The sequence below is a fragment of the Achroia grisella genome, unplaced genomic scaffold, assembly GCF_030625045.1.
Source record: "Achroia grisella isolate CSIRO2021 unplaced genomic scaffold, CSIRO_AGI_Agris_v1 utg971, whole genome shotgun sequence".
Taxonomy (NCBI): Eukaryota; Metazoa; Arthropoda; class Insecta; order Lepidoptera; family Pyralidae; genus Achroia; species Achroia grisella.
In genome coordinates, this window is record NW_026713077.1 from 2,420,528 (window position 1) to 2,433,694 (window position 13,167).

General features: G+C 34.4%; 1 protein-coding gene across 2 annotated transcripts in view; it reads right to left on the reverse strand.

The window, feature by feature from the left end:
* The window catches only part of LOC131854165 (facilitated trehalose transporter Tret1-like), a 98,461-nt gene that overhangs the window by 5,484 nt on the left and 79,810 nt on the right, over positions 1-13,167 (reverse strand). For both annotated transcript variants that reach the window (XM_059205296.1, XM_059205295.1), the window contains one exon: positions 2,940-3,127. In XM_059205296.1, the coding sequence (XP_059061279.1) occupies positions 2,940-3,127 (188 nt within the window). The remainder of the gene's footprint in view (positions 1-2,939; positions 3,128-13,167) is intronic.

Sequence of the window (13,167 nt, forward strand, 5' to 3'; positions counted from 1 at the left end):
GTCGCTAGGACCGTGCAATCCGCCGGGTCCGTTAGGATAGTGCTGTTGCTCGTAGGCATTAAAGTATACTACTCAGCCATGTCTGTTGCGTTATCTATTCTATGGTCAAGTTCACGTACACCCATGAAAGGAGTCATATCTTTTTGTCGCTGCTTGTCTGAATAGACTGTGGAATGGTGCAAAACATACGTTTTATGTGATATGTGGCCGTTATTTGTAGTTCTGTTAGATCTTTCACACATTATACGATTTGTTCCCGATAGTCGTTTGTTTTATCGAGTATCAAATCTACGTATTTCTATTGATCCGTACGTGTGACGCCCATACCTATAGAGAATAGGCATGTGATGTATAGAAAGATTTACTTCATTTTATAATTTTAGTTTTTCATAGTTTTCTTTATGGTCTCATATATAATATAATATATAATTTTTAGTAACATACATAATTTTTTATCGTTATCCCTACCATCCAGTTCGACTATCTGTTTCAATTTAGAAGAACGACAAGAAAATCAACTGGTATATTTTATTCTTTATATTATATATATATTTTTTAAACAGATTAAGTTCAATTTTCTTTCATAAATTTAGTTTTTATTTATGTTACTAGATGGCGTTGTTCAATTGCTACAACGCGCTATGTTTTTGTTTTTTGAGCAATGTATAAGATATAGCAGTTTTCTAATTACACTGCTTGATCCAAAAAACGTGATTAAACAGCGCTTCGAAACCCTAGCGGTGACCTAAGACTTTGAGACTAAGGTCGTATCCTCAGAATAAAGGCAGGAGTTGGACTTCAGCTGCTCCATAAGTCCTTCCGTTCATTTGTAGTGCCATCAGCACCTATCATCTGGTGAAGCTGTATAGGTCGTCTGCGGCCAAAAGCATTAGAGTAGCGAAAAAAAAAATTTACCGTATTGTTTAGCTGTATACATATTAATGACATATTTGTGGTAATTGCGATCCTTTTACACTTTTGTTTTGAATTGTAATAGCATTTTTGTTTCTCCTAATGCGAATGTATATTTTTAAAGCAACGGCGATTATACAGTCTATAATAGGTTCCATACAAAATCTGCAAAAGGCTTTACCCAAAGACTCCTTATAATATACACTGTAGTTTATACGTCTCATAATATGCACGTAAAAGAACGCACCGGTTAAGTTCGTAAAACCTTTATGATAATATTTAGGTAGGCAATAATCTCGAAGCTTCTCTATAGCGTTTGACGACCGTAAAATTGCAGTGTCAGTTTGTTACTGCATTATTACGAGTATACAAGTTGTATCTTTAAAACGTGACTCGCTGCTTAGTTTATACATAAAAACAAAGTGACAACCGGTATCTGTTCGTTTATATCTTTTAAATTACGCAACGGATTTTAATGTAATTTTCAGCTATAGATAGAGTGATTCAAGAGGAAGGTTTGTATGTGTAATACATGCGCATTATAGTATAGAATAACCGAGTAATTCAAAGATTTGTAATGTATCTTAGCGAAACCCATCGAGTCGCTAAAACATAATATAAAACAAAGTCGCCACCGTTGTCTGTTCGCTTATATCTTTTAAATTACGCAACGGATTTTAATATAGTTTTCAGCAATAGATAGAATGATTCAAGAGGAAAGTTTATATGTATAATACATGCGTGTCATGGTATAGAACTAACCGACAAATAAAAAAAATTGTAATGCATCTGTATACTCATACAGCTAGTAGTTCAAAGTTTAGAAAAGAGATTTTTTTTAAATAAAATTTAACTTTAAGGACCAGGAATTGAATGTGTATATAATTTAATTTATTGTTAGGGGCACGAAATGAAATTTAACTACCTCGAAAATATTTTGTGTTTTATTTTTTATTTATTCGCAAATACAACATATAAAGTACATATAACGAACTTAACATTTCAAGGCGTTCTCAACCAGTTAACTGCATTATAACTACCAAACATACATGGTAAATATTTGTCAAACTACATAAATATAATGTATGTGTATATAAGTAATTTATGGTCTTCTTAAAACATAACTCTGCAAAAAAAGCGGAGTGGCAGCATCAACTGTGTATTGCAAGCTTGTATATCTTGCCTTACAATTTCTACTAGATGTACCAAACAACGCTGTGGGAGAGAAGAAACTGCGGCACTAAACAATTGAGATATTATTTTTTTGTTAAAACTGCTAAAGCATTTGTTATCATGATTGATCGTCATAATCACTTCACATGTGAAGAGAGACGCAGTTATTTGCAAACAATTGCGGTAAGGAAAACTTATTTATACTTTATACATATCATACAAAAGGAACATTTTTTATTTAATATATGTTAATAGTACTCTCGCCTGCGCTAGCGGTATACGCTGGCGGAGCACTAGTGGTGAAGATAAAGATGAGGTGGGGACTGATGATCTCATTGCTAGCAATGTACCATGTCAGGTTGACCTCCACGCGGTTGCCCCTGAAAACCATCGTGATAAATTACTGGTGAATTTGTCACGATGGGCGAAGTGATCTGACCTCATGCTCATCCTATTATCCTCCACTGGTGCCCCGCCAGCGTCAACCGTTAGCGCAGGCGAGTGAAATCTTTTATATTATCTGTACATATAAATAAAATTGGAGTGTCTGTTTGTAATATTGAAATAACCGTTTTTTACTACATGCATATGAATATAAATACGGTACAAACACCAAAAAAACACTTTTTACAATTTTTGTCTGTCTGTCTGTCGGTCTGTTTGTTCCGGCTCTGAAATGGCTGGAGCGATTTTAACGGGACTTTTTTTGGCAGATAGCTGATGTAATAAGGAGTAACTTAGGCTACTTTTATTTTGAATAATTCTTTTATTTTAGAAAATTAAAGTAAAATTCCACGCGGACCTAGTCGCGGGAATAGCTAGTCATCTATAAAAATACTGATTACAATATTCACCTGTGTTATCATGGTGATGCAGCAGACCAGCATGCCGGCGCAGAACGAGGTGGTGGCCAGCATTTCCACGCTGGTGGACAGTGAAGTCGCCAGCCATGCCAGGGTGTAAGGTAGAGCGGCCACCAGCAGAACTCTCTTACGGCCGAATCTCATCGCCATGCCTCCCAAAATACCACCCACTAATGCACCTGTTAACAATAGAAGTCTAATTAATTATGGAGTTATCTATATATCGATACGAGAACGGCATGGTCTACCACAGGCCCGACAAGGGAAACTATCGGCAGTAGTCTGTACTGAGCCGCCTAGGTGGCGCTTCCGTCTCTTGTCAGCAAGCCTTTGAAGCCAGGCATCATCGCAAACCCTTCGACCCTCCATTACGCGCTTGCGCCAATCTTTATACAGCCACGAAAAATAATAAAATAAAAATATATCAGCGATTAAATAGAAAAAAAAATGTCATTTTTCAAAATTAGAAGCTAGAATTGCCTCCTTTTATATAAGTCAATTAAATTAATCACGCCGTCAAATACTTTTAAAATGAGTAAATTTTTGTTAAAACTTTAAAGGAAAAACTAATAATTTAAATAAAATTAAAAACTTTAAATGTTTGCCTTGTAAATAATATACATTTTGAGTTGTGCCATTTTTCTATTTAACCGACGATAAATAAAAATAAATTGCTGTTCATTAGTCTCGCTAAAACTCGAGAACGGCTGAAACGATTTGGCTAATTTTAGTCTTGAAATATTCGTAGAAGTCCAGGCAAGGTTAAAACGGTGATAAAATATGAAGAAATTGCATGTAAAATAGTAAAAATAACAATTTTATTTGCTCATACAATCTGCTGATAACTGTCAAACAGGGTGCGTTCAGAAATTTATTGCGCAACTAAACTAAAACCTTTGACATATTTAATTTTGGGGCGGAACGAGTTCGCGGGGTCAGCTAGTTCAGGTAGTAGAGCAAAAGTGGTCCAGCGATTGTTACTTTCCGCTGGTCGCGGGTTCGTTCGACGGCACAAACATTTGTACTCATGAGTATGATTGTTTGTATCAGTCTGGGTGTTTTCTATATATAATATATATGTATTTACGAAAAAAACTATATATTTGTATCAGTTATCTAGTGCCCATAATACAAGCTTTAGCTAGGTATTGGGTCTAGATGTCGCTGTGTGAATTGTCCTGAGATTATTATTATACCTTTACCATAACCTTTAAAGCATGGCATCAACAAAAATACACACAAAGCATCTAATTTTTTAATTCATAGACAAAAACATACCATCAAGACTGATATCCCAGATAAGGTAATCAGAGACATTATCTGCCTTTCGGAAATGAGGGAATGAGTAAATATATAAATAGACAGAGAATGTACCACATCATAAATTCCTGGTGAATTCCTCACGATGGACTAACTGACCTGACCTCATGCTCACCCTATCCATTCCATTACATATATATGTTTATATATATAATGGGTGATCCATTATATATATAAATATATATATGGACAACGATAACTAGAAAGACCGCGCTTGCCGCCAAGTCACGCATTCCCACGTCCTTCAGTCGTGCGTGCTTCAGCGCATTTTTATAATAAATAATTATTATTGCAAATTCGCGGACATCTGACGTCATATAGGCCAAAGATTGATAATTCATAAATCTTAAACGTGTCTGTGGAATATAAAAACTGTGGAATAAACGTTTTTTTTTCGGACTACTCTAATGCTGTTGGCCACAACTGACCCTTACAGCTTCACCGGACGATACGGGGCGAGTGCAGATGTCACTCCAAATCCGCGGAAGGACTTATGGACTAAAGGACTCCCGCTTGACCGATACAAGTTTAATCTGAGGGCACCGCTAGGGGTTCGAACCTCTGCTCAGACCGTTGTAATTTCGATCCCCGTTTGAATTGGACGGGGGATCGATCGGAGGGGTGAACGTATCAAGTAAACATTTCATATCTAAGGTGATAGCGGACGAGTAATATGTGGTCTCTCGAATTAATTTTAGTTTATTATCCGGTGTTTCCATCACTGGAGAGTTAGAACATAGACACACAAAAATTTTTACAGTCTTCCAGATTCGAATTCGCTGCGTTTGATAAATATGAACGAAAACAAATTACTAGATCACTACCACCTCAATTGCTATCTATTAGGTGTTATACAAGTCATTCCAGTTTTCAGTTGTCTAAATAATTTCTTATTTAATATGCAGAATAATTAACATTATCACCTATTTAAATCTACCAGCTGATAATAATTTAGTTTGTAAGTAAATACTATATAGATAAATCAATCCAATAATGCAAATTTACGTATAAATTTGAAATATCTGAAGTACTAAAACAAAACTGCATAGTTTCAAATCAAATATTCATTGCTTTTAAAGTAGGTACTACGCAGCAATGGAATCTAGATAAGGAATGTCAAATTTCTAAAATATGTACATACTATTGGAATCCAGATATCAATTATTTGAAAATAGATAGAATCAAATAAATTATATGATTAACAATTTTACCTCACAAAAACATTTGTTAGTTTGTAATTTTAATTTAATTTAAATTAACAGCATATGAAATTATGGAATATAGTACCTACGTAAATAAATTCATTTTATTTTTTATGCCTGTTTGTTTTTGATAATCTCTGAAACGGTTTGATCGATTTTGTCGAGACTTTCACTCGCTGATAACTAATGTTACAAGGAGTAACTTGGGTTACCTTTATTTTATAAATTTTATATATTTTATTAATAGAAATGTTAGATTTCACAGTTATGAAGACGCAGATAACAATTACATAATTTTAAGCTATAATTGTATAGTTAATATTATATATTAATGATAAGGAAATAGCAGATAATGGTGACTGGTTGTTACTCGCGACATATGTATCATAAATTATTTACTCACATAAATAAATAAACAAACATACAAACATATAACATGCCTTTTATATGTACATACATAGAAAGAACTCAAACCAATATAAAAATAAAAATACAAATGTTTGTATCATGCGAGAATCGAAAACCTTATCGTCGGAAGTGAGACTACTAAACCGCCAAACCACCGAGGTCTTTAGTAAAGTAATAAGGGTCTGCGTATGTCTTAATTTATTACAGTAATTGGAAACAAGTATTTTGAGTATTATAAATCTAGGTACCAGACTATATAAGACTTATTCCATACCCCTCCGATCGATCCCCGTCCAATTCAAACGGGGATCGAAATTACGACGGCTGAGCCTAAGTTCGAACCTCTAACGGTGCCATCAGACAGAAATCAGCCTTCAGCCGCTCCATAAGTCCTTCTGCGGGTTTGGAGTGGCATCTGCACTCGCTCGTTATCGTCCGGTGAAACTGTAAGGGCCAGCTGCGTCTAATAGCTTCACAGTAAAAAAAAAACTTATATCAGACTCAGTTGAGATTGCAGTTCAGACAAAAATAAACGTCCACGCGCGACAGACAGAAATTCACTCTATATATAAACACGGCGATGCTATCATTCAGCTGAGAAATAATTTCATTAGCTTTGAATTTGTTTGTTATTTGTTTATCAAAATACAGTCCAAAGTCCGAGTGGACGGTACTCACTCACGGCACGGAATCTTTTCATAAGAGAAAGCCAACTGAAACTATATTGGTAATTTTTTTATAGCATAGGAGACAACGTGCAAGCCGCAACGCAGGCAAACAGACAAAAATAATAAACACTATTTTATATTCTTGCTAACATAATTATTACATGTAATTTTTTCACTATGCGATGACCTTACAACTGCTCGTGTGGCGTCCCAGTAGTGAGTAACTACTCAGTTGTCACCCGCAACTAAAGAAAGCTATCAAAATATGTTTTGAGATAAAATCAATCTTCATGTAGAGCTTTACGTCAACAATAAAAACCGTTTCAGATTTTTTTCCGTTAAGAAACAGACGTACTGACTTCTGCTTTTATTATAATAGTATGCATTGCATATTATCAAATAACAAACACTTAGTCCAATTAGTTTTTTTTACTAATTGACTCACTGACAATTTTTTCTGCGTCACTTTTTTCTTTCTTTTCTTTTTGTTTTTTCAATAATCTGTTTCACTTTTTACTAGTTCTTCAACATTTCTTATTACAGCTCTTCTCCTATTGATCGTAGCGTGATGTTATATAGGTTACAGCCTTTCTCAATAAATGGACTATCTAACACTAAAATAATTTTCAAAATCAGACCAGCAGTACCGGAGATTATTTCGAACATACAAACTCATAAACTTTAGCTCTTTATAACATTAGTGTAGATAAAAGCTAGCGAATACCAACGTGTATAGCGGTTTCCAGAGTTATTTTTTATTTATTTAAAATCGTTCGAGGAACGTTTATTCCAGTTATAGTACAAAGTAAAGGTGCGTTCACAAGTTATAAATTACGAAAAGTGTAACCATAAAGCAAAATTTCAGAGAACAATATATTATTCAAGCTGGCAATACCAATGAACTGGTACATTATAGTTCTTTATGCAATATGTATTGTTAACTAATTTTTTTGTAATATTTGTCCTTATGCTCATGAAGAAAAGTAAAATTTATTTTTTTAATTTTTATGTTTCTTTGTAGCAATGGAATGAAATTACAAGGTTATGAATTAATTTAAGTTATTGAAACGACATTTTAGTTCTCCGGAATAGCGAACTATAAGGGTATCACGAGAGAGTTATATGATAACATGTTATGTGATGTTATGTGTGATGTGTATGTTTTCTGATTCAACAGAGATTAACTGCGTAGTGGTTTCTATGTTGATTGTCGCATGCCTAATCCTTATTAATGTAAATATAATTAAAACAATATTTATTTAAGAGCAACACACAAGTTTCTTGCTCATTCTTCTTGTGATGAATCTGCATTCCGAATGAGCGGTAGAATAAAAAAATTTGACTATGCAAAAATGTTTATATTAAGTTTATTTGTATAAAGATTATTTCTATTTCTATTTCATAAAGTACAACGGTTATCACTTATTATCAGATGGAACGGCAGCTCGTATGGCAAGCAGGAATAGCAATTGCAAATAAGTATGTCATCTGTCTCATCTCATTTCACGGTGGTCTCCAGGGGACCGCGTAGAAATCGAACTGACCTGGTATATATTAGTGTGAGAAGTTAAAAAATCTCTCAGGACAATTCAGGCAACGCCATTTAAACAGAGCTTGTGTTATGGGTACTAGACAACTGATATAAATACGTAAATTTTTATATATAATTATAAATAATTTTATTTATTTAATTTTAATGCAACAAACAATGTGTACATATGGCGGACTTAATACTTTGAGGCTTTAATAATATATATAGAAAACACCCAGATTGATACAAACAACTACTCATGAATACAAATATTTATACGTCACGAGGAATCGAACCCGACTGTCGAAAGTAAGGTATGGAAACCGCTAGACCACCGATATCGTCAAATATGATCAAATATCTACTGTGTTTCTTGAAAAAGTTTCTAGTTTAATTTCATGAGTATTTTGCTGTCTATTTTACCCATTACTATAAACACTGTATATAGGGGGGAGGGAATTGTTAGGAATGGGGTCTAATGACCCATTGCTAACAATTTACCATGTTAGGTCGACCTCCACGCGGTTCCCCCTGGAAACCATCGTGACAAATTCTCGATGAATTTGTTACGATGGGCTAACTGACCTGACCTCTTGCTCATCTTATCATCCTCCACTGGTGCCCCAGCGTAAACCGTTAGCGCAGGCGGGTGCACCAAACCCTTTATATACATACATATACGACGACCTCGGTGGTCTAGCGGTCAAGCACACCGCTTTACGACCGATGGTCGCGGGTTCGATTCCTCGCACGGCACAAACATTTGTATCCATGAGTATGATTGTTTGTATCGGTCTGGGTGTTTTCTATGTATAATATGTATGTATTTACAAAAAAAAATATCTATGTATATGTATCAGTTATCTAGTACCCATAACACAAGCTCTAGCTAGCTTAACTTGAGTCTAGATGGCGCTATGTGAATTGTCCTGAGATTATTATTAGATTTTTATTATTATACACAGACAGACGGTACCTGATTTGTTTTTTTGTATTGGCACTGACAGATTGATACCATCTCGGTATTTGGGTTAGAGTGACATACAAGATACATAAAATGTATAAACTTACTTTACTTTTTGCGTCTGTTGATTCAAATATTTGTACAATGTGGTTATTTATATATAGCTTCTTGGTGTACGTACATATAAATAAAGTTGAAGTGTCTGTTTGTAGTATTGAAACAACCATTTTTTACTACATGCATATGAATATAAATACGGTACATACACCGAAATAACATATTTTACAGTTTTTGTCTGTCTTTTTATCTCTCTGTCTGTTTGTCGACTAATTTCTGAAGTGGCTGGACCGATTTTGATCGGACTTTTATTGGCATGTAGCTAATGTAATAAGGAGTAACTTAGGCTACTTTTATTTCAGTGAAATTCTCTAATTTTTTTTGTTAAATTCCACGCGGACGAAGTCGCGAGTACAGCTAGTAAATAAATAAATCTGTATATATATATTAGGAACACGCGCACGACTCACCCGTTTAGTATGCAGGCTACCAAAAGAAATATATACCAATCTAGCCATTCCCGCGACCTCGTCCGCGTGGAATATAACTTTATTTTTCTAAAATAAAAGTAGCCTAAGTTACTCCTTATTACATCAACTACCTACCAAAACAGTCCCGTCAAAATCGGCCCAGCCATTTCAGAGATTAACCGAAACATACAGACAGACAAAAATTATAAAAAAATTTTAGTTTGGTATATGTACCGTATTCATATTCATATGCATGTAATAAAAAACAGTTAGTTCAATATTACAAAAAGACACTCCAATTATATTTGTATGCATAGATAGATTACCAAATTTATATGTAACTGGTATTAGAATTAATTACAAAACAATTTTCTTTGAGACTACAAAAGGATTGCTTCACAAAGTGTACGTGTTTACTTTGATCCACATTTTTATAGCTACTGCCATTACCCCATTGTCCCGTCCAAACACCATGATATATCTCGCACGTAACAACCATTACTGTCATGAGTGGACATTGCGGTACAGCGGCACTCAAATGACGGTCCGCATTGCAACACGAATAAAATAAAACCCTGAGAGACGAACGTTCTAACATTCCATCATACTCGTGAACGAGTGCTGCTTGTAGAGATTTGTCTGCTCTAATTATGACGACTGATTTACTCTTAGTTAATTACCTAACCAGTTGGTTGTATTTATATTATATGTTTTCTCTATTTGAGTATTTAATTATATTAGTGCTAGTTGTTAGTTTGTGTTCACACAGTTCAACTAAAAAATGTAAAGTAACAATAAAATTGTTTAAAAGAGCAACACGCAAGTTTCTTGCTCGTTCTTCTAGTGATGAGACAGCTTTCCGAATCGGTAGATTAAAACAAATGTGATGACTATTCAAACGTGATTCAATGTAAGTTTATAGAATAAATGATTTTCTATTCTATTCTATTCTATTCCATGGATTAACAGTACGGGTACCGGGTCCACCCTGTGGCAGAGAGGGAAACTCCGAGCAGTTCCCGGGACTTGTGACCCGGGTGTAGGTTTAAGGAGCCCCTTGCTGACGTAAATCAACTCACTTTCACCGCTCGTGTTTCTCTCCCTACCCAGCTAAAATATACATTTAGAAATATGAATATTTAGATGTGCCCGTGTTTTCATCCGCGAGAAATTTATTGTAATTTGCAGATTTGGATATAAGATAAACGAGACAGAAAACTACCAATTATTGTAGACTAGCATTGACTGCGGTTTTACACGCGTGAAATTTATAGCCTACTAGCTGACCCGTGAAACTTCGTCTCCATCACACTGGTACTGACATTTATCATTGTATTTCGCTGATATCAGATATATTCATAATATTTTTTTAAATTATAGCCTAAGTGTTCTTCTGTTGTATAAGCTATATTACTGTAAATGAAATGAAATGAAATGAAATGAAATGAAATTTTATTGCATAAAATGTGGTACATTGGATGTGGTATTTTGAATATTATTATATTATTCGCATATTTAGTCATTTCTGACATCCAACAGACAATTGTCAATTGAAATATTGTGTGTAAAGTTTCATCAAGATCCGTTCAATAGTTTTTGCGTGAAAGAGTAACAAATATCCATCCATACTCACAAACTTTATAATAATATTAATAAAATTTAAACGTAAAGTTCAATAATATTGTCTGAATCGAGTACATGCAAGTTTTCTTTTTGTCCTGTGAATCTTCTATTCGAATATGTAGTAAAATCAAAAACATTCTAAACTTAATACAGGCAATATTAAGTTCTTTAATAACGATTATTACCATTCTATTTTGATGACATACATATGAATGTGGATGGATAATAAAGGATCTTGGGGATGCCCTAAGAAAAGATGGATGGATATATATATAAAGATGATATGAATAAAAGAAGAGTATGTTCAGATATGACGACCGATAGAGAGCAGTGGAAGAGAATGACATACTGCGCCGACCCCAAATAATGGGATAAAGGCAAGGCAATGATGATATTTTGATGACATACACTCTATAAACTTTCAAGTCTAGTAAACGTCAGCTGCGGTTTCGAAAACGACTATCTGAATCTTTTTAGAAGTTTTCCACCGAGAGGAAATGATTGACGAAATTACGTCCTGGCTGGCGTACTATATATATATATATATACTCCTCGTCCTAAAGGTTGACAAGGCCTGGCTTATAATATATTGAAAATCGCCAAGGGGCTCTCAAAGATTTATAGACCTGAAATTACTATAAAGATTCAATTGAAGCTAATAGACCGTAATTTGTTATGTAAATTGGCAAAAATATACTGAAATTCATTTCACAGTCTTATTAATACTCTAAACGCGAAAGTTTATGAGTATGAATGAATGGATGGATGGATGTCTGTTATTCTTTCACGCAAAAACTACTGAACGGATTTTAATGAAACTTATCAATAATATAACTTAAACATCAGAATGACACATAGGTTATAAGTTAAATATTGACGGCCTCGGTAGACTAGTGACGCACACCGCTTTACTTTCGAGGTTCGCGGGTTCGATACCTTTGTATTCATGTGTATAATTGTTTATATCGGTCTGGATATTTTCATTGTATAATATGTATGTATGTAGAAAAAATAAATCTATGTAATTGTATTAGTGGTCTAGTACCCATAACACAAGTTTTAGCTAGCTAACTTGGGTCTAGATGGCGCTGTGTGAATTATCCTGAGATTATTATTATCGTTGTTGTGTCGCTAAATCTTTAACTCAGCTTTTGCTGGGTTTTATTATTATTATTATTAATGTTCAGTCACGGCTGGTTTACGATTTTATTTTATGTATGATATTACGTAAATTAAATAAATGCGAAGGAAAGTGCTATCTTGACATCAGGAAATGGCCAGGCTTTTAAGCTGACGCCAGAAAACTAATTTCCTTGAAAATATAATATAGTATCGCATACAAATTATTCTGCAAGTTGTTATATAAGGAAGTACAAAGTATGGTTATTACCCAATTGAATCTGTTTAATATATTTCTATTAATAACTACTATACTAGATGTGCCCGCGACTTCGTTTGCGTGGATTAGTGACCTTGACCAAATATATAAATATATTTAACAATCTAACCTAATAAAAAAGTTTCATCGTTTTACCTTCAAAAATGACGAATTTCCATACAATCTTTCATCTCCCCTTTCAAGCCCCTATAACCCTTTTTCAGGGGGAATATATGTTCTATTATTGATAACCCCATTGCTAGCAATGTACCATGTCAGGTCGACCTCCACGTGGATTCCCCCTTGACCAACCATATATAAATATGAATTTGCATGATCTAACCTAATGACCTCATGTTCATCTTATCATCCTCCACTGGTGCCCCGCCAGCGTAAACCGTTAGCGCAGGCGGGTGCACCATTCCATTATCAACCCAAAAAAAAAAAACCCTTTTTTCACTTAGAATAGCCTATGCCCTTTCTCAGGGTCTAGACTATCTGTGTGCCAAATATCATTTAAATCGGTGCAGTAGTTTTGACGTGAAAGTGAGACAGACAGACAGACAGTGTTACTTTCGTATTTATAATATTAGTAAGA